This window comes from Cynoglossus semilaevis, chromosome 9, assembly GCF_000523025.1.
Source record: "Cynoglossus semilaevis isolate Cse_v1.0 chromosome 9, Cse_v1.0, whole genome shotgun sequence".
NCBI lineage: Eukaryota > Metazoa > Chordata > Actinopteri > Pleuronectiformes > Cynoglossidae > Cynoglossus > Cynoglossus semilaevis.
In genome coordinates this window covers 8,534,438-8,557,594 of record NC_024315.1, presented here as the reverse complement: position 1 = coordinate 8,557,594, position 23,157 = coordinate 8,534,438, and the positions used below count along the sequence as shown (strand labels likewise).

Here is a 23,157-nt window from a genome sequence, read left to right as displayed (position 1 = left end):
CGGCCCCGTCTCCAGTCTGTCTTTCTGCTGCTGTTTACGCTGGATCACCCCAGCGCTTCTAAGCATTTCACTTCTGCCCCATTTAATGTTGTGTGTGTGTGTTTTTAATAAGGAGACACACACACTCCGAGCACGCGTTCTTATCTGTTCCTGCAGATTCCGTTCGCTCATTGAAAGCACCTTAAAAAACTGCTGGAACTTGAGCCCTGCAGTCCTCACGTGTGTGCAGATGGAAAGGCCGCCACGTGCACCGGAGTTTGCAGGCACACCCACGTTCACGCCCACGTTTACTCATGTCCCATCTCCGACTTTTTGATGTGGAGTTTCTTGGAACTGATTAAAAAAATGACTCCTATCTGAGTTCTAGAGATGTCACTTTAATATAAAAAGAATTAAATTAAATGACCGGTGATTAAGGAGGACAAAAAACCAGATCATCGACCTCTGAGCGTTAGGGAGAGGCAGCATCGGTACCAGGGAAACAGTGCCACTGCTGTCAGTTCTGCTGAGCCTACACAGTGCTCTCTTCTCTCCTACTGGAATACTACTGTACAGCAAGTGGAGCAGAATGATGCGGCGCTCTGCTCCCCCAGCCCCTCACACACCACATTTACTTCATGCAGATAAACACACACTGTGGGAGCGTCCGTGTTCCCATCCACTCCGCGGCTCCTCACTGTGTCTGGGGTCAGAGCTGGGCTTTTATGGACTTTCTCATGTGCTCTTAAAATATATCAAGACCCAGGGAACTTGACAAGAAGGTCTGAAGATATGTTGGGTTCATAATATCACCTGCTGTGAAAATATTTTTGCTATGCAGAGGGTGATGCTCCAGCCCTCAGTATTAATATGGCTATACTTCACCGAGGTCGGCCGTGGGATAATGAAATTAGAGAAAAATGTGCATGATCGAGAAATATTCTTCTTGGACTTTTTCCATAATCAGCAGCAATATTCCATGATTTACCTGGTTTGATACATAGATGTTTAATAGAAATCTTAGATTTAATAATCTTCAAGTGACACAGTTGGCCCTGAGGCCAGACTTTGTGCGTCCATCAAGCTCCTTTGGTGGACCACGAACTACAACTGAAGAACGTTCCATCACCGTCTTTGTTTTACTTTTTGATTATTGCTGTTTACAAAGTGACAAACAGAAAAACAGTGTGTGTGTGTGTGTGTGTGTGTACGGCGCTTGTTATGGTTGTTTGCTGAAGCAATGGATTCATTAGTTTTGTGTTTACGTGCAGCCCGTTCGATATGCATTCCAGCTAATTAACTGCTAGCGCTAAGAGAGGACGTAATATTATCACATTAGCTTGTTGACTGAGCCCTCGTTTTACGTGTGTGATATACTGTAGCCACTATTTGGATTTGACATCTCCAAAACAAACAGGTAGGAATAATTCACAGTCTAGAGAACAACGTGCTGCTGATTTGTGCAAACAGTCGTTCACATTGTGGGACGCCCTCTCTCTCTCTCTCTCTCTCTCCCCCTACCCCCGCTGCGCACACAAACAAACACAACCCTCCCCTTTCAGTGGCTGTCCCCCCCCCCCTGCCACTCTGACGGAGTGACATTGACTGGGAGGTCGAACGGTTCACGTGCAAATGCCGATAAACAGATTTCCCAGCCTTTTCCTCTCTGCCCTTGTAATTCCCCTCGTCCCTGCTTCCAATCAGGTCACATATATTATCCGTCAGTCTTTGTCTTTGACTCTCCTACGGTATTACCGTTATTATTTTCCAAGTGAAACCAATCCAGTAGGTTTTGCCTGTGTTGTTATTCCTGTATTTTTGTCCTCTGGAAGCCAGGGGAAAATTCTCCTGCTGCTTCAACATTCAGTTTAGATTTTTGCTTTGTCTATAAGGTAATTGCAGGTTAACACATTTTTGAGTCGCCTGGTGAAACGACCGCTTGATACCACCGGCGACGGTTCCTTTCTTATAAAATAACTCTAAATGATTTGAATCTATAGGTGCAGCTCCCCTGTGGTATGAGCTGAAAAAATAAGAAGCCGTGTCTCTGAGCTTCATCTCATGAATGATGAAAATGTGACAACGCAAGGAGCACGTTGAAGAATCATTATTTTCTCCGGGAACTGCAGCTCACTTACCTGTAAATGCTGCTACTTCTTGCTTTGACTGGCAGGTGATAAAATTCTGACGCTAAAATCTAGTCTTATTTCTGTCCTGCAGCTCAGAACTGTTGAAATGATTGCCTCATTGTCCCCGCTCACCGTGGTAACAGTGCTGTGGCGGGCAGCTTCCCTCCCTCCGCGTCCACTCACTGTTGTCCATCATGCTGCTACGTGGATACACAGAGGAGCCCCACTGTTCTTATGCACACATTAGCTGCAGCGTTTGTTATTAAACCTATGGACGGGGGGATCCTGAAAGATGCAGAGGTGTTCCAAATGTTGGTCACTCTATTTTTATTTCTGTCCTGGAGCATAAGCACAGCACAAAGTGCCATGCTTGGCTTTTTTCCTCTTCTAAATTCCCTGCCTTTTTAGAACAATTCTCAGCGGACCGTAGAGAAAATCCAGTCCACGTGGAACAATCTTTTTTTTTTCTTCTTCTTCTTCTTCTTCACTAGTTTTGATGAGAAAATGACCCCACTCAGTGTAAACAAGGCCAGAAAGCATAAACTATGTTAAAGACGATTGTGCACTTGGGCAGAAAATAGGCAGTCAGACGGCGAGCATTAGATGTGTGCACATGATAGCACGTGCATTCCTTTTTCGCTCCTTTTGTTCCCGGTGGACACTTGTCACCTCGGACTCTGTGGACTGCTTTATCGCTCTCCTTCTCTTCACTTGTTCCTCATACATCAACTGGCTTTCTTTTCTCTCTGTTTCTTTATCTCTCTCAGGGTTTCCACACGTGTGTGTGTGAGTGTGTGTGTGTGTGTAGCCAGTCTGAAAGTAAGAAGGTGAATTCTCAAAGGCACAAAGGAATGTGAGACAAAATATGAATTGTTTAACAAAGAACATTTCATCTATGTGATCCAGCTCCTCTCTTTTTTAGTTTGGTAATATTTTTGGATTAAAAACCGCAGGCCTGATATAACCCAGCAGACAGTATCAGATAAAACTCTAATTTCTCTCTACACCCGAAGCACAAGTTTTCCTACTTACAGATAAGACTTTAACAAAAAAAAAAAAAAAAACGTAACTCCATCAGGTTTGCAGACTTATGGCCATGGAGATCACAGTCAGCCAGCTAATTTAGCTTCATGTTCGTGGTCCATCTGTGATTTATGTCTTTCACACCAACATGTTATTAATTTTTTTTCCTATCTCGGTTTCAATCCTGTTACTTTTGCATGGAAACAGCCGCTTCAATCCTGTTACTTTTGCATGGAAACGGCCGCCTTTGCATCTCTTTTTTTTTTTTTTTTGTCGTCTGTGGTGATGAATCAAAAAAAAATATAATTGAAAGTCATCGCTGTGTTACAGCTGCATCTCATGGACTGCTGCCCACACTTGTTCACGTTGTAGTAACATGGTTCCCTCCACTGTGTGCATCGTGTTTAATAATATCATCAAAGCCATTTAAGGGTTAGAATTAGCTTCTTTCATGTGACCTGGTGTTTGTACTGCTGCCACAGGCGATGGTGGAGACGGTGAATAATCTGCTCCAGCCACGAGCCCAGGCTGCATGGAGAGAGCTGCCCACCAGCGAGCAGCTGCACTCAGCCACGCTGCTGCTCGACACCGTGGAGACGGGAGCTTTTATGTTAGCTGACAACCTCCTCAAAACGGACACCGTGCAGGAGACCACTGACAATATCCGTGAGTATGACTTTCGGTTGGTTTTTATACTCTCAAGCACTGCTGGATGTTATAACTGCCAAGACGCCTGTTGAGATCCCCTTGAGCAAGGCATTTAACTATTTGTTACAGGAGACCAGAACCAAAAAGTTATGGCTGGCTCAAATGTTTCATTTTGGGAGTGGAGTGAACATTTCTATCGACCGACAGTATATATATTTGTACGATCGGTGCAGACTGCAAAAGATCTGAGACCATGATGTAATATCATAGTAAGAGGCAGCGTTGACAGCAGGAAGACAGCACTTCAGAGCTATGTTTCATTCTACAAACGAGTGACAAAGTGTGTAATCTGCTTTTCTGGCAACATAGAATATAACTTTATCCTCCACGTGCCACTGCACTAAAACAGAGCGCACACTTGAGGGGTAAAAACGCTGTCGTAACATGTTGTAACAGTTCATGTGCGTGAAACAGGGATGAGACGTTAAGTAGGAAAAGTAGAGATGTTGACGAAGAGTCACAGAGCGATTTAAGATGATTTATTAAAGTAACACACACTCAACGGTGGAAATGAGCTCACACACATAATAGTGGGTCATGGAGATAAATTTGGAGTGAATGGCCGTTAGCATACAGCGGAAACGACAGGGTATTGCCATGACCCCGTCAGTGTTTCATCAGAAATAAATACAGGTCATAAACAAGTGTAAAACGGTAGAGGCTGTCACGGTTTATTGAAAAGAAAATCATGTGTTGCATGTCCCTGGTATCGGAGTTGTGAATGGCTCTCTATTGATCTCATCATTCAAATATACATTTTTAAGAATATTAATAAATGAGCCAAGGTCGGTTTAAACATGGTTGCAGGGATACAGTGTTGAATTGGGGAATTAAAATCTAAACCCTTTCACATTTGCAGTATTTCTCCTGAAATTATTTAGAGTGGTGGAACATTAAGGTCAACATTTTCAATATTTGGCCTCGGATTAATGGATTCCAATTTACTGTAAAGACAGATTAATGGATTCCAATTTACTGTAAAGTACCTAAGGAGTAGAAGAAGTCTAAAGAACAACGTGGTCAGGAGGCGCACGATAAATGTAGCAGTTACTTTATGAACTGCAAAAAAAAAAACAAAAAAAAACACACATAATAACATCACGGGGCAGAGGGAGAAACAGACGACACATTAGACACATATATATGTCATATCAAGTGTATTATAAAACAAAAAAAAACACACATAATAACATCACTGGGCAGAGGGAGAAACAGACGGACGATTAGACACATATATATGTCATATCAAGTGTATTATATATTTGTATCACATATATTAAAAAAAATACCAAAATCTGGTGGTGGGGGCGAAGAAAGTAAAAAATGCTTCAAGGTATATTTTCTCAGATTTGCTCATTTTTAAAGAATGAAATCACAAACATTATCTGTACTTTGTACACGGTTCTTCGCTGCGTGATGCCGACGCATGATTCCTTCTGTGAAGGAAAGATCATGATGGTGAAATACTGAGAGGGTTTGAAGAATAACATCCACAGAGACCAATCCTAATTTAACATTATGCAGGAAGAGCCTGGCCTTGAGGCTCCAGCGCACACATGTATCATCTTCTAAGACAGTATATTTTATTTATTTTTGCTTTCTTTTTTTCCTTCCTCCACTTGTAGGAGGAATTAAGCCAAACAAAGATGCACACTCCCTCATGCCTCCGTTTCTCTGCCTTCCATCATCTTCTCACATCTTCTGACTGATCCTCTCATTATTGAGCCTCTGACTTAGGTAGAAACTGCGGAGAGAAAAAAATAAATCCTCTTTTTGCTTCTTATTCCTATATAGCTCACTCGTGTAATGATAATGATGGCTGTGTTATTCACGCCCAGCCCAGCAGGAGGCTCACATGATTTCTTCCCTGCTTTAATTGCATTAAGGTTTAAAACAAAAACATTTTTTTAATTCAGCCATGACTGTTACTGGGTAACCGTCACAAATGAGGAGGAGAAACTGAAGCTGATTAGGAGAAAATGAGACTGCACGATGGAGAGATGTCACAAGGATTCTCTGAGTGTTTTGTTTTTTGAGTTGTTTTTTTCACTTCCTATCATTCTTTTTTAGTTTCAAACCGCTGAAAAACAACTATGAGAACAGTCTTATCAAAGTCCTCTTTTTTACCTCACCTAATTTCGGACAAGTGTTTCTCCTCTCCCTCCTCTAAATGCGCCACAAAAAAAAAATAGTTACATAAACAATCACCGAGATGTAGGCGACTGCATCTCTGAAGGACTTAAAAACTAGAAATCATCTAAAAGTGGAAAATGTTGTCTCTGCCTGCCTCCTTTCTTGCCGTTAATCTTCCCTTGCAGCTAATCCAGTGGGCAGATCCAGTGTGATTATCTTTCCCTTTTTATTCATAACTTGTCCAACGCCGCCTCTCATCTTTCTCTGGTTCCTTTGCTCCATTTCATCGCTCCACTCTCTCACTGCACGTACACTAGGAGCCGTTTTCTTTTTAAAGTTCCTGGGAGGGCGACAGGACGACAGCATTTTTAACAATACCATAAAAGACAGCAGGTGATTTGTGTTTGATTGAACATCTGGCTTTGTGGTGCAGCAACAGCGGGATGAATTATTAGTGTTATTATTAGAGCCAAATCAGTGATTCCACGATAACAGCGGTAGCAGCGTGAGTGTGTGATAACGATAATGAACAACAGTGTTTCTTTGGATGAGAATTGTCATGACAAGGATTCTTTAATTAATTTAGACTCAGTGTGTTTTGATTCCCTGCCACTGCGCGTGTGTGTGTGTGTGTTTGTACTAATATATAATCGTGTGTATGTCTGTAATTGTATTCATTATCATCGAGAATCATCTCTGGCATTGGTTTCAGTTTTCATGTCCTAAACTAACCCTGGTTGAATATAGTATGGATGTGTTACAGTACATGTACTACAGTACTGCAGTACATGTACTACAGTACTGCCGTTTGGTCTGTGGTTTGGGTTCAGATTAGTGGTCTTAACTCAGTTTTATTCATCATTACTCTGAATTCCTCCCCTTCCTCTGTCGGTCCATGAACTCTTCATCACTCTCTTCCTCTCCTTGTTTCACATCCTTTCCTTCCCCTCCTCTTCTCTGCATTCCTCCCTGACCTCCTTACCTCCGTATTCTTTCATCGACCTCCTCTTCAGCCCAACTGTATTCCCTTTCAAATTCCAAAGAATCGTGTCCTTGGTTTGTTTTTTGTTTTTTTTGTCATTTTGTATTTTAACCGCAAGCTGTTTCCACAACAAGCACTGTCATAATCACCAAATCACTCGGAAGCGGCAGAATAGCAATGCACAAAAGGTATAATTAGTCTTTAATTAGAAAATGTCTCTCATACATTATACAGCTGCAATCACAAACGATCCAGACTGGTGAAATTAGACTCCAAAAATACCAGAGATGTACAGGATTATATACATCGATGAGTCGGAGCGATTGACTGAAGGGTCGTTGGATGGAGACCTGAAAATCCAAATCATTTTACTCTGACGTGTGTCAGTTTTTAGCCACGTCTTTGTTCTTGTTCATCATCCGTCGGGATTTTATGCCAGTGTTGTTACAAAACGGTGGCTACAAAACAAATATCAATGTAAAAATCTCTGCTATTGTCAGGAGTATAATGTAAAAATCTCTGCTATGCTCAGGAGTATAAGTGTCTGGCTGTAAAAATCTCTGCTATGCTCAGGAGTGGGTGTCTGGCGTGTGTGTGTGTGTGTTTGTGTTTCAGAATTGGAAGTGGCCAGGCTGAGCACAGATGGAAACCTGGCAGACTTGACATTCCCTCAGTCAGAACTACATGGAAACTCCATCCAGCTGTCAGCCAGCACTCTCAAACAACACGGCAGAAATGGTAGGAGTGAGATGTGACATTGTCTTCCTCCACCACGCTCACATCCGCTGCTGCTCAGTATCATCCGTCATGGCGGCTCAGGTTACCGAGTGTTTGTCCCTGTTACTTGTGTGTCTTCACGCAGGTGAGATCAGGATGGCCTTTGTCCTGTACAGGAACCTGGGTTTGTACTTGTCCACGGAGAACGCAAGTGTTCGATTGGGCAGCGATGCGGTCTACCCCAACTACTCCGTCATTGTCAATTCACCGGTTATCACTGCATCCATTAACAAGGAGAGCAACAAGGTTTACCTGTCTGAGCCGGTGGTCTTCACTGTCAAACACCTGCAGGTGAGAGACACACTCTCTGTTTTGAGGCCAATAAAAAAAAACAAGTGCCTCGATCTTCTCTGTCTTTGAGTTGCCTTCAGGGGCGTCAGTCACTGTTCCACCGTCATCATGTAGCTCTTTACCACATTCATGAATCCTCACTGATGTCTTCTTTATACATCCATGTTTCCAGTAACTCTTGTTATAGTACAAAGTATGGCATTAAATATGAACCCTGTACAGCACAGGTTTAGTTGACCTCACTCACAGTTTGATTTGTATCCAATAATAAACGGAATGCACCTTTGGTTTGACGAGTAAAAACGTCAAATAAAACAACATGATAAAATGGGATCATCACAAAGACATTTATTAAACATGTGTTTATAAACCTGCACCACCAACCAACCACCGACCACAGACTGATGATTCCTGACACAAGACACGATCAAGACAGGCTTTTTAATTAAAAAAGATATAGAGATTTTACTTATAATAAAGATTAGCAAAATTATACATATATATACATTAATCAATAAAAAAGGTAAAAGCTTAGGAAAATAAAATTGAAACCAAGTGTAAATTGAACTTTAGCCCTATGAGTGTCTTCAGTTGATAACCTCTGCAGTCCCACAGCCCACAGGTGAAACACTGAAAGTTTTCGCCGACTCTCAGGTTTGGTTTGCGGCCCCATGATTAAGAATCAGTAGTCTAAACCATCTCTACCTCACTTCTCAAACTTTCTCTCTCCACTGTGTAAACTTGGTCGTTCCTTTCTTCTGCTCATTTTTGATCGACTCTAAAAATCTCTGCAGCTTTAACTCTGCCACCTGCAGCTTCACCTCCGGTCCTTTGAACAGTTCCACTGTGGCCAAAGCTGTGTGTAATCCAATAAAAAAGGGAATAACAAAAGTGACAGTTTCACTGGTGCGAGGATTTATTCATGGACATACTGTAAGTTCACTGGTGGCAGCAGTATCTCGGCCTCGTCACTTGATAACATCTAATCACCAGAGCCATGAACGACAGCAAACTGTTCATGTCGTGTTTTGCTTAAAAACAGGAGTAGAGTTAGCCGTGACAATGACTCATGCTTCTTAGTCCCAGACGTGAATAAACCACAATCAGCACAGCTTGAAAAGAACACAGTGAAGTGCTTGTCATTTCTCTTAAGCATTAAAAGTGGGAAAGTTTTCCAAGTTTTTCAGGATCTGTGACTTTCTTTGACAAGATGTGACGGGGTCTAAACTCGGCTGATTTTCTCTCCATCTAAAAAGCCATATAAACCACCACACACTGATTAAAGCTAAAAGCACAGTTATTTTTAATACAAGTCCTCTGGTCGTCTTTGCACCTTTTATTTTGGATTTCTTTATTGCCACAGTCTGATCTTATTAGTAATCCAACCTGTTGACTGCAAACAAAGTCCTCGCAGTTGCATTTGCTCATTTAGAGATATCTTCTCACGCACAACTCGCAGACTTTCAGCAGTTTACACAACACATGCAACTCCTACACTCACAAACTCTGATGACAAGAACGGACCCAACGCCGTCGCCTCCTGCGACAGTGGCTCGGTGTTTGTTTGTTGATCCCTCGTTCTGTCCCTTCTGTTTGTTGTTTTCTTGTTGTGTCTGTATTTCCTCCTTTCCGTCCTCTTGCCAAACAATTCTTCACACCATTTTCTCACTTTTTCTGGCACACTTGTCGTTTCATGATTCTACCACCTACCTCTCCGTGACTAAGTGTCTGTTCTCTGTGCTTTTCCTCCCATTCCTCTTGCATTTTTTTTTTTTTTTTTTTTTGGTGTTTTTACTCTGTGACTCTCCATCTATGTTGTCCCAATGTTTCACTCTCTCTCCCTCTCTCTGTCTCTCTCTCTCTTCGACTCTCCTCTCACAGCATTCGGAAGAAAATTTCAATCCCAACTGTTCCTTCTGGAGTTATTCCAAACGCACCATGATGGGATTCTGGTCCACACAGGACTGTCGTCTGCTGGCCACCAATCGTACACACACCAGCTGCTCCTGCACACACCTCACCAGCTTTGCGGTGCTCATGGCCCATGTGGAGGTCAAGGTAGGCACGCAGTACTTCTGATTTGCCAGACACACAGACAGTCGCTGTGGGAGGAACAATGTCGAAGGCGTCAGTCTTCGTCGTTGTGCAAGTGCTAGCTGATAAAGCAGATCAGCAGAAAAGTAGAATGATAATACACCATGGCTGTCAAACTCTTAACCGCAGGGTAGCTGAGGATTCATTAATTCATTAATATGAATAATAAATATGAATAACATTTTATGTCATACATTTGGTGGATTCTTTATCGTGCATCCTGATGGTGGTAACTATCAGGATGTTACTGAAAGTTCATTTTCACAGCCCTAGAATAAACATGACATCTTCTCAGGAAAATCTTTATTTACACGTCTTTATTGTTTAGAAAAATATGAATTAAAAAAAAAACACAAACAGCCATCACTTTTTTTATCTCGCTCACCCCAGGGGGCCACGCACCACACTTTGGGAATCCCAGCTCTAGTCCAATGTCATCAAGGAGAAACTTCATGCTCCTGGCAGCCATAACAGGGATTAAACAGTAGGAGATAAATGAGTAAATACATACATTACAGGCACGTTTAAAACCTAGATGATACCAAAAACAGATTTATACGTTTGATTTGGCACAAATGAAGTCTATTTTGGGTGCGTAGAAGGTATTTCATTTCATAAGCCTGTGTGGGATGTGGATAAAAAGCATTTTTGTCCCACTGCGTGTGAGATTAGTACTTTTTCTGTCTGCGCCTTTGTTATCATTACTTTACTGTTATTATTAATACTGTTATTATTATCATTACATCATTACTTGGTTCCTTTTCACACATCCACTCTTATACGTCTGGATGATGAAATGCAGCTCAGTCTCTTCCTCTGGGCCAGATGACGTGTGTAACTTCTAAAGAGGTCATGGTCACAAGCAGCCCGATGACTGTGGGAGAATATAGTGTGAGGATTTGAGCAGTAGATCCATCACAGGGGGCGATGTTGAACAATGCCTCTGCTGCCAGGTCGTGGGACACTGATGGATAGAAGCAGCACAGCTGTGCACCCCGGCGTGAAGTCGTGGCCCTGAACACTCGGCGACGTACAACCACTTTACAGCAATTAGTTTCAGCTGTTTCAGACGACGGAAATGATGCAACTCTAGAAGCCGCTGAGTCACGTTCTCCCATTTTGTGTGTTTTCCCACAGAAAGCAGACAGCATGCACGACCTGCTCCTGGATGTGATCACCTGGGTGGGCATCCTGTTGTCCCTGGTGTGTTTGCTTATCTGCATCTTCACCTTCTGCTTCTTCCGTGGGCTGCAGAGTGACCGCAACACCATCCACAAGAACCTGTGCATCAGCCTTTTCATCGCTGAGTCGCTCTTCCTGGTCGGGATCAACCGGGCAGACCAGCCGGTAAATACATGTAGCAAAGGAAATTTGAGTGAAATAGACATAATAGAGGGGAAAACTTTTTCCGCTCACGGGGTTCTTTTCAAAATGAGACACATTATTCACACTGTGCTGCTCCAGGCCTGGCATGATTGCCCAATGATAAAAGGCACTGTATTTCTGGCAGAACAAAGTGTGGGGTGTTTACTAACTTGCCGTCAGTCGACTAACAGCAGGGGTGTCCGTACATTTTTGGCTTGGGAGCTGCTATTCAAATGACTGGGCCAAAGTGATGTACTTACAAATACTTTTAACAATCTACTTACTGCGTACCTCTGACTCACAGTAATCATGGCGACATGGATAAAAACACCTGAATTTATATTCATGCCATTTACCAAATCATTCGTTTCTGTCGTTGAGATTTAAGATTAAGATTAAGATTAAGAAGTCTTTTGTCTGGGATATTCACAGTGTTGACAGCCTTAGAGTAAATACAAGAGTGAAATATAGCAGAGTGCTATAGAAATAAAGATATCAGTTTGACATTTCTTCTCCTATCTGAACAATATACTGCCCAGTTTGAAGGTTACTTTGAAATATTGCAGTTGAGATAATACATAAATTATATTATTCAGATAATAATAATATTAATAATAATACAGAAAAACAAAGACTGTGAATAATGACAATCTACTTTTTACATATTAGGATTTTCACCGTAACAAAGTAATTGAGCAGTTGAGCGATATTGCACATGAAGGTGGAGATATTACACATGTTGTTGTTGTTACATGAGGTAATGCTAGTTACACGGTCTGAGCGTACAGTCTGACAGCAGCTGGCAGAAACCACCTCTGCACCGCTCCTTCAGGCATTCTGTCTGTTTCAGTCTGCTGCTGGAGGAGCTGCCCAGTTCAGTGATGGTATCCTGCAGGGGGTGGGACAGGTCGTCTATCACACATGATAGCTTGGCTACCGTTCTCCCCTCTCCCACCACCTGTATATGAATTATATAATACTTTGTAGGATTTGTAGAAAAGGTGTTTTTTTTTGTTAACCCTACTCTACTGTACGCTTATTTTCGTCATAATATTTGAATTCATTGTGGCTTCAAAGCTCTGCTACAGTCTACAATTAGTGATTTATTTCTTCCTCCGGCAACAGTAGCAGGTGATACTCACAGTTGTGAAAAAAAAAATTCAAAGGTAATTAAACAAGATCTGAAGGTAGGTTCGTTCTGCATCTGATCAGTTCAGTCTGGTCTGAGGTAGAGTAGCAGGTAATACGTGTGTGTGTGTGTGTGTGTGTGTGTGTGTGTAAGTGTTAATTAATGTTGAGATGAATCTAATGCATTTTAAACCATGGGCATAGAGCCAATAACTCCACAGTCATTTCTCCAATACATAATCGATTACACTTATTTTTATTTGCTTGCGCTACAGCAGCTTAAAATACCATCTCCTCCAGCAGAGGCTTCAACTCCTGGTCAGACACGTCTGGTCAGACACGTCAGCGCAGCCTCACCAAGTGCAAAGCTTTAAATAAGTCTGACAAGCCGACTGACACGACGTGTCAAATAGAATGGTGAGGAGTCTGTAGACTGATTAATATCGTTGAAGACAATGGCTGCACCGGAGTTTTAAAAGAAACTCTTGACGTTGATGTTCTATCAGACTGTGTGAAGATCCACCGGAGTTTTAAAAGAAACTCTTGACATGTTCTAGCAGACTGTGTGAAGATGCACAGTCATGACTAAATCCACCAACTCTACAAAAACAAAATGCGTTCAGGTTTTTGTCGGTTATGACAGTTTACATGCTCCATGTTTAGGACAACTGGTTATAAAAAAAAAGATAAAAAGATAATTGGATTTTTTTATTGTCCTTTTTTTTTCTTACCTTCCCTCCAATTTTCCGAGGCTCCCCCTAGAGGCCCCCACTGGTTTACACTGTGGTTACAAGCAGGTCATGTGCAGGGGTTCTGACAGGTCAGGTCAAGGTCATGTGCAGGGGTTCTGACAGGTCAAGTAATGTTGTTTGACATTCAGAACAACCTTGGGTTTTATTCTAGGTCACTGTGCACGGCTGTGTGTCCTCACACGCATCAAACTGTCACGCAGCGTACGGAGGATTTCTTCAGCGTCAACTGTACGTTCTTTTACCTACGTATCACTTTGCTCCGACCACTTAAGGCCACACATGAGGTTTATTGGCTCTGATGTTCTTTAATATCAACGGACAGAAAAGGTTTAGCGCACGCTGCTTCTCCAAATGGACATGAAACTACCATTTATTGCCTAATTGGTCATTTTCACTGTTTCCCCTCACACAACTTCCAACGTTGGCAAACAGAAACCTTCTATTAAAATCAATGATGCATTACCTCAACTGGAACCATGCTTGGCTTTTACAGCGCATGATGGTAGAGGAGGAAAAACAGCAATAAAATTTTAAGCTGTACAGGAAAAGACCTCATCAACTGCTGCAATAAACAAACCAACCCATGTGTTAATGGCACGCTTCACTTTTACGTGGGTTTAGAACTAAGTAAAAGTCCAGGCCTCGGTGTTCTCCATACATGTTAATGAAAGCTCGCAGTAAATTAGCAGTAAATGTTGTGTCCTCCTTCACAGTAACTCAATCAGCCAACAACATTTTGCGAGGTAATAAACATCAGCTGAAGTCTTACATTGTTAAACATGTAAAGCAGTGGTGTTAAACTCCTGGCCTGGGTCCCACATGTGGACTGTGAACCCCTCACATGTGGCCTACGATGACAAAAATTATTTTGCCCTTGAGGTAATAAAATAAAAATATATATATATATATATACAGTATATGATTATGATTTTTTTATAATAAAAAAACACATCTGTTTGCACTATAATATGAAAGTAGAGTATTTAAACATTTTATGAAATGTTCATATTCTATTCTCTTTAACACTTACAACACGCCCTAAAGGTCATTAGCACAAATGTACTACTAGGTCAGTACTAGGTAGTTTACTACTTTTTTAAATACACTTTAATTCCAAAGAAAAAAAAGTTTGTGTTTAAACATTGTATCTTTTATACATATATATATTTGATACAAATTACACGTTTCACAAATACATGGAACAGAAATACAGAACTGGTGTTTCAGTGTCACATCCATCTCTCTAGACTTTCTAGACATAAGGCGCAAATGCAATGGATGTGATGTGCAAAACAAAACAAATCCACAGAGACAAACATATTGTATGTAAATGTGACCCCAGTAATGAAACCTGGTGATGAATTGTTCTACATGAACAATCGTGGTCTTGATAGAATACGTGGAATTTTCACTGATCGTGGATATTAATATTATTATAGTTTGGATTTTCAAGGTCACCTTGATGTGAAGTGTTGTTGAATCTAAAGTACATATCTGTGTGGAAGAAGGTTCGATATCTCTGTCCTTTCACTGCATCCAGAGTGTTCAGAGCAGAGTTACAGTGTGAACGCTACACAGGAAGAACCCCAGGGTTTTTAGTGTTTGAACACAGGCTTGGCTGAAATGAAGAGACATGAACTGTTGGATTGACATTGAGGTTTGTCTATTTGTCCTGGTCTCTTAAGTGTTTGTGTTGGAGGGATCTGTTTGAATGCATTCAGCTGCACTGGTGTGTGATTTCCTCCTGTTAATTACTCGTGACTATTTGTGACCTCCATTAACATCTTCAATGCCACTTAGCTCTCAGCCAGTAAGGCCAGTTATTCCAGCAGGGAAAGAAAATGACTTTGCATAATCAGTAAGTTATTTTACCTGTGTGTGTGTGTGTGCACGTGCGTGTGTGTCAGTGGGTGTGGACAAGTGTGCGTGCAAACTACACTGTGTGATCATTAGAAATTGAAATAAGTGACTCCCTCGCCCCCTAAACTCATTGTCTTTCAGACATTAGGTAATTGTCTCACACTGAACCCCCCCTCCGTTACGGAAGTCTGTCTGTTCACACTCCCATTCAGCAATTTAGGAGCAACTCGTTAGATTAGAACATTGCTGTAAATGTCTCGCTAAATCACTTTTCACCCCCACACCTCCATCTCTGGACTCCCTCTCTCTCTTTTATATTTACATGTTCATTCTCCAGTTTTGGGTTTGAAAACTCTCTCCTGCAGCTTCACGTCTTATCTAAATTATATGCTGCCAAAAAGCGTTATTTTGACTCACACCATTTTTTTCAAACTTTTGCATCATTTGCCTCCGTAACTATATTTTCTTTATCCATCCCTATTTCCTGGCCACCCATGTGTTTTAAAATCCGTTTCCTCACAGCCTGTGCGTCTGCTAAACCACTGGTAACTACAAATTGCTGTAATCTAATTTGATTACTTCAATTACCATCACCATAGCCATATTTTTAATAAACAATATTCAGTGTTTTGATTAGATACATTTTGTAAATCACACAGTTCCACTCCAGCAGATGCATTAAAAACCACCAGCCTTAATTACCCCAGCTAATGTTTCTGCTGCCTTTTGCCAAACTTTGAAAAGTATTGATTTTAAAGTATTAGTACATTACATTTCCCTCTTCTTTTTTTACTACAGTTTTATTCATTTTGTCTAAATTTTCTTTCTCTACAGCAGGGGTCACCAACAGAAAAAAAAAATTAAAATCAAACATTTTCTTTCTCTTTTCAGTGGTTGACTCAGGCACACTTTTTTAAATCTTCAAATTAACTAAAAATGACTCTTCGGAGTGTCTTTAAAAAAATGGGCCGAGTTTTAACGATGAGTCAGCAGAAGGCTTCAAAACAGCCACCAAACAGGAAGCAGCTTAAGTGCATAAAAAACAAATTATATTTATACTGTATATGTTCTAATAAAATTATGTATGAAGCACTTTACCACTGGTACTAAAATATATACGTATGTATCACCAACTTTATACTTTTTCCCAAAACTCATTAGAAAAGTTGCGTTGTTGTCTGCTCTGACTCATCTTCTCCTTCCCTTGTCTATTCCAGCTTCGTTAACTCTAAGTGGATATGTAAATGTCTGACTCATAACCTCATCAACTGTGTGTTCACCACATGAACGTTTCCCGCTGTAATTGTATGTAACATTGTCGCGTTTCTAAATCCTCTCCATCTTGTCCTTCTCTCCACAGATCGCCTGTGCAGTTTTTGCAGCCCTTCTCCATTTCTTCTTCTTGGCAGCCTTCACTTGGATGTTCCTGGAAGGGGTGCAGCTCTACATTATGCTGGTGGAGGTGTTTGAGAGTGAGCACTCCAGGACTAAGTACTTCTATCTGGCAGGATATGGAGTACCTGCTGTCATAGTGGCTGTCTCCGCTGCGGTGGACTACCGGAGTTACGGCACTGACCGAGTGTAAGGATGCCAGGGATGGGGAAAGTGAGGGGCGTGAAGGAAAAAGGGAAGGGGGGAGGGACTGGGGGAGGGAGGAGGGAGGAGGGGGGGAGCGGGAGAACCTGCTATCTATTTGGTTGTGTCTGCCACCAGGATGGTACAAGCTGTGGCATGTCTGGAGAGTCTGTTGAGAGAAGAGAGAGAGTCTGAGGAGAAGTGTGGGTGCAAAGAGGGTAGGATGTTGCACTGCGTGTCTGCATGAGCGCAGCAGTAACAATGTGTGAATATGGGGGGGGGGGATTTAAGTGGCAGAAAAGGGGCCAGTGGGCTGCTTGTTGTAGCAGACTGAGGCAGAGAAGAAGTGATTCAATGTGTGAAACTGGAGTGGTGGGATAATCTGTCGGATTGTGCACATCCATCCGTGTGTGTGTGTAAAAGCTAACTTTCCTGCAGTAAAACACAGGTGGGGGGTTGTGGGGGGGGGGGGGAGCACATACATTAAGAGCACATGGTAACTCATTCATAATGCTCCACTTGTCCAACTGAGACATGAGGAGAGCCCAGCCAGCGTCTTATTCACATGAGGTTTATGCACATACAGGCCACCCACATTACAGTGTAGTGAACGTTACTGTATAACAGTTTCACATGCATGACCGGTCAACCTGTTCATGCTGCGACACTCAAGAGAAGCCATGAAAAAGGCCACATTCCTATTCCTGTGTTCCTGAGCTGCCTGTGCTCTGTCCTGTTACTTTATGAAAACATATGGAGTGTTGCAAAAAATATCCCCTATTAATCGTTGAGTGTCTCCATATAGAATGTGGGCAATGACGGCACACTATAGGAGTGTTAAATGATTCACGGCTCGACTACGCTCTTCTTCGTTACTCATTTTGTAGATTAAAAGCTACTGTTGCAGCGTCGCTCCAGCTACACATCACCTCAGAGAGGTCGGGAGACGAGGCAAGGGTTTAGGCACTTAGATCAATATTTCATTGTGGAAAGATCATTAAAACATGAGTGTCTGAACGCCATGCTCTGGATGAATAACCAGGCTGCCATTAGCCTGGTGGAGACAATAGCGCTGTTTGAGGAAAAAAAAAAAGAAGTAAAAGATTTTAAACCAGTGACGTCAGAGCCAATCAGACCAACGACACCGATCGACTGTTTCCACTGCAAAATACGTGTCGTGTCAAACAAAATCTCACAAACAGGCTCATTCATCAGCCTGGCCTTGAAAATGAAACTTCCTTTTAAGGTTTGACAGTGCACGTTGAAACAAAACTGCTGCAAATATCACATGCCATCCCCTCTGTGTCACCTTGACACCAAATGCACCCCGTGTTCCCTCATATTAGCCAGTGGCACTAAGTCTCTTTCACATTCCTATAATGAAGGTGGCTATGACTTAGTGAGAGGGCCCTAATGGAGACTACAGTGACACAGTCAAAGACCAGTAATGGAGGGCTCTCTAATGTGCTGGAAATTGAAAGATTAATAATTCAGAGGCGACTGGTCATGAATCAGTTGGCCGTTTTACCCCAGCCTTTTTTCTCTGGACCCGTTTTTTTTTTTTTTATGCGACCCTCTGGGTCTGACCCCAGTGGGGGGGGCAGTTTGGGACATATGCACACTGTGATTGATATGTCTGGCAGAAATATATTCTAGCATATAGCAGGATGGTATGACCTAATGATGCTAAACCTGCACTCCCAGTGAGATGTTCACGTCTTGAGTCAACCTTTACTCATCCTCCAGGACTCCGTCTCCACGGTGATCCTTTGCTCATGTTTTCCTTCCTAGTGCCTGTCACCAATGATGGGCTGCTTGGTGGGTTCTTGAGCTACTGCCCATTGTATAAAGTGATTATGACTATTGGTTAAAATAATCAGAGGTAAACAGTGTGTTGTCACCCAGAAGAAAAAGAAAATCAACTTTTCAACTCTTCCCGGGGGAAGTCGACTTGTGTCAAGGAATTGTTTTTTCTGTCAGTGTCCTACAGTTTAGGTATGTGTGTGTGTGTGAGTGTGTGTGTACACCCTCTTCTTTAACCTCTTCACAGCCACTCCCTGCCTCCATAAATAGCCTGTACGAGAGCCTGCATCCATAAGTCAATATGAAAACGAACACAGTCATGTCATATTTTTGCAGGATGCGACAGTGTCGTATATCTGTGTCCTCCGGGGGAAATAAGGGTTTATTTATCGCAGGTGCTCGCCCCGTGGCTGTCTGTGTCTGATGTACTATATGGAATGGTGTGGATACGTTGAGCTGTATTTTCGTCATCCTGCATCTGCTGTTCTGCACCTCCTTAACTCTTTGACTCTCACCACCAATCCCTTTCTCCTCCCTCTGTTCTGATGCATGTGATGTACATGTAACGGTTAGCTTTATTTTCTTTTTCTTTCTATCTGTGTGAGAGACACCGTGATGCATCCTTTGTCCTTTGAAGGTAAATCCTTGCTCAAAGCATCCTTGGAGTGGAGCATGTTTTTAATCCCCATGTGTCTTCCCTCTCCCCTGTTCTTATGCCTTCCTTGTACAACACAATGTGCTTGGAACCCTCTTCCTCCCTGTTGCTCATTTATGCTCTCTCTCTCTCCCTCCCTCTCTCTGACACTCTAGGTGCTGGCTGCGTCTGGATACATATTTTATCTGGAGTTTTATTGGTCCTGCAACCCTCATTATAATGGTAAGATACGTACTTATTTATCATAGTACTACGTGTACAGTGGGACAGAGTGTTCCCCCTGTTATTCATTAAATTCTCTCACTTGAATTCTTCATACAGCGAAGACTAATAGTGATAAATTGTATAGAGAGGAGGATCAAAAAGTTCTAAGACAAATTATATTATTATTGTTTTATTGGTATTAGTCTTCCACACAGAATAAACAAAATAAACAAAACTTCAATCACTGTGAGCTTAAAAATATAAGTAAAAAGATCGACTAAGACCAATCATCAATTTAATTAAAAATCTATTCTTTCTAGACGCCCGACTGACGTGTTTTAATGTTTAAGTCATTAAAATCAGACAACTGTCCAAATCATGACATCAGTCTAGACCTAAAATACTACCTACATTCTCTTATACAGTACACACGTATCAGTGTGCAGTGAGTTTAGGAGAATGGCTCATTTTCCATCCCTTGGTCAAAGAATGAGCACAAACTAATTGTGGCTAGTTAAAAGTTCTAGAACAAAGTTAGAGAAGGAATTGGGCATCGGTACCAGAACCAGCCTTATTATTTACCTGTGAAACGGAACAGTCTGTAGGATAGGTTTTTGAGGAAGGTAGAATGAAAGGAATGGAACATGTTCCCAATTAGTTTGAATGTCAGCATGTACATTTATGTTCAGTGCTCATTTTAGAAATGTCAGCCACACTATCACAGACTTAACTGGGGCTGTAAGTTGAAGTTATGCAAGTGGGACTGCACCGTTATGATGCAACACCCATCAGTACCGTATATATATCTCAGTACCTCCAACAAAACACCCCAGATGAGTTATTATTAAACCTTATGTAAGCTTAAGGTGGGCCAGGAGACGCCAACCTAGAATTGGATTTTTATTAAGGCAATGATCCTCTCTGCCTGGAGTGACTGCTGTATTTCTCCGACGCTCAGGCTGCAGTATTTGGGGCACATATAGGGATGTTGATTGTGAGCTCAAAATTGTCCCCCAGCCAATTACCACTGGATGGGAAACTGAAATGGAAAGCACTGTGTTTAAGTGGACTGTGGTGACGACAGTGTGAGTTTAATTAGACCCATCACTGCTAAATATTAACTGGTGTTTGTGTGTTGTTGTTGTTGTTGTTGTTGTTGTGTGTTTCAGCTGAATGTTATCTTCCTCGGCATCGCCCTTTACAAGATGTTCCATCATACGGCCATCCTCAAACCAGACTCTGGCTGTCTGGACAACATCAAGTAAGAAGCATGTGTGAGCTGCTGCTGCGCTCCAAGCAAACCACGGCGGCGAGATGGTGTGATAGTCGCTACACGTGTCGGTTTTGTTCAATGAGTTATTTGACATTTGGACAAATACGCTTAATCTTTTTACTGTCAAGATGGAAAGACGGATGACGCTGTGTGTAGAATAATTACAGTTTGTGGCTGGAGCCGCGGTCGTAGGATTCACAACAAGAAGCAGTGAGCAGTTAGCCTGACTCTTACTTTAACATTTTTAACTTCAGTTATCGTCCTCTGACGACGTCACTTCTTTTGTCCAGGAGCTTATTTTTAAGCCTGTTAGATCTGAAATCTTTTTAGTTTTTACTCTCCTCTCAGGATCGGCCGTGTCGCTCTCTGTTAGATCATTGCACAGACAGAATCTCATGCTTAAAGAGAACCAAAGAGCCGGCTTCTGAGCCACACTGATCAGAAACGTATCATTTCAGTCTTCAGTGCAGCCGGAGACTAAAGAGGTAGTTAAGTTCAAACGTGGCCGAGAGAGATGGACGTCTTACTGGAGCTCGGCTCCAAATGTAAAATATTTGACTCACAATGGTGACATTAATCATCTGCCATATCATTTCAACAGATTTCTGCCAATTAATCTTTAATGAGAGCAGTTTGAAGCGTTCGCTGTGGTGCTGAGCGACACTGACCCTCAGATAAAAGCAGTCCAACTCGGCTCCACTGTTGCAGAAGGAATCTAATCAAGAATCCAGATAATATTATAACAGAACCATTTAGAAACCAATCTCTTCATATTTCACCAGGTTTTCTGGGTTTTTGTTTGTTTTGGGCTTTTTTTTTTTTTTTTTTTGCCCACGTTGGTTCAGAGACTGAATACATCTTAAATCTGTCACTGTCAAAATCATGTGTTCACTCTTCACCTCTTTCTAAAAAATATTTTAACTAGTTTGTTTGCCATTAAATCCCCCTAATACCCCCATAAGAACACTTTTCTAATGTCTTAATGAACCATTAACCTGCCTTGTAAAATTGATCACCGGTTCAAGTGTGATTTCTTAGTTTCTGCATCAAACACAGCCAGCGTGCCTTTGAAATATCACAATGGTGAGATGTAAATGTGGGGACACGGAGTTAAGAGAGAGAAACTCTGGCTCCAGGGAGCACTGGAGGGAGAGCTGGAATGGAGCGGTGGAATCTGGAGGGATGAGTATACTCTTTATTGAAGAGGGTCGTCAGACCAGCTTTATTGGAGGTTCTGTCTCGCCTGAACGGTGCCACAGAGGGCAACATCAAATCAATCACCTCCGTCCCACTCACTCTGTGGTTTTTTTTTCCTTTCTGTTATCTTTCATGTCTCTTCTGGAGTTTTTCCTTGATTTCCTTTTTTTTTTAACTTTGCCGTCAAATCTCACCTGTGAGAGAATCACATCAAATGAACAGAGATCGTCATGGCTTCGACAGACAGTTTACACCTAAATGTCATTAATAATGACTGTAATGTCTGTCCACTCACTACCTAGTTAAACCAGTTTAATGTTCACGCTCAAGCCAAGACAAGAACTTAGAAAAACTGCATTGACTGTCTCCAAATGTTTGACATTTGCCCTTTATGGCTCGTTTCCTTTTTGCAGCCTCGGAAATAAAACTGAGTTCCTCTAAAATGTTATCATCACATTTACAGAAAGACTTGAAGGCTGGCTACTTCCTGTAAAAACATGTATTACCCTCTGCCATGGCTGTGATTGACAGAACTTGGCTCTATCTGGGATATACTTTAATATCCTTCACTTTCCAGAATCTGGAGGCTGAGATTGGCTCGATTTAACCTCCTCTCTCCTCTTGATATGGTCTCTGAATTAGCAAACCGATTTACTTTTTGCCGCTACCATAAAAGTGTAATTCTTTTAGGCAACCCATCCCAGTTTCTGTGTTCTTATGCCCCCAGTGTCAGGGCTTGGAATTAAATACATAACAACATGCGCACCAGACTTGGAGGAATAACCTCGTGGTCCTGGGAGGAAGAAAGTAATTTCAGATTCTTGTTCCTGCGATACTTTTCTTTTGAATGATTCATTGTCTGCATGTTGTGTTTATAGGTCCTGGGTTATTGGGGCCATCGCCCTGCTGTGCCTGCTGGGCCTGACGTGGGCCTTCGGGCTGATGTATATCAATGAGAGCACGGTCATCATGGCGTACCTCTTCACCATCTTCAACTCTCTACAGGGGATGTTTATCTTCATCTTCCACTGCATACTGCAGAAGAAGGTGAGACATGCAGAGACAAGGCGGGACAGAAATAGGCAGACAGCATTGTCCGGGTAGGCACGGACAAACACACACACACACACACACACTAGTACTGATCGACAAGAACACCAAAAATATCTGCGGAGCTGACACAGAATTGATTGGTCACTCAGCTGGTGGAGTGGCTGCTGAACTCCTGT

The 23,157-nt window shown here is 42.0% G+C and overlaps 1 protein-coding gene across 9 annotated transcripts in view; it reads left to right on the top strand.

Annotated features, from left to right (window-relative positions):
• adgrl3.1 (adhesion G protein-coupled receptor L3.1) overlaps positions 1–23,157 on the top strand; it is a 107,906-nt gene that overhangs the window by 75,884 nt on the left and 8,865 nt on the right. For all 9 annotated transcript variants that reach the window (XM_025058339.1, XM_017035263.2, XM_025058341.1 and 6 more), the window contains 9 exons: positions 3,614–3,797; positions 7,570–7,692; positions 7,817–8,022; positions 9,904–10,080; positions 11,254–11,463; positions 16,582–16,802; positions 19,410–19,476; positions 20,628–20,719; positions 22,807–22,975. In XM_025058339.1, the coding sequence (XP_024914107.1) occupies positions 3,614–3,797; positions 7,570–7,692; positions 7,817–8,022; positions 9,904–10,080; positions 11,254–11,463; positions 16,582–16,802; positions 19,410–19,476; positions 20,628–20,719; positions 22,807–22,975 (1,449 nt within the window). The remainder of the gene's footprint in view (positions 1–3,613; positions 3,798–7,569; positions 7,693–7,816; positions 8,023–9,903; positions 10,081–11,253; positions 11,464–16,581; positions 16,803–19,409; positions 19,477–20,627; positions 20,720–22,806; positions 22,976–23,157) is intronic.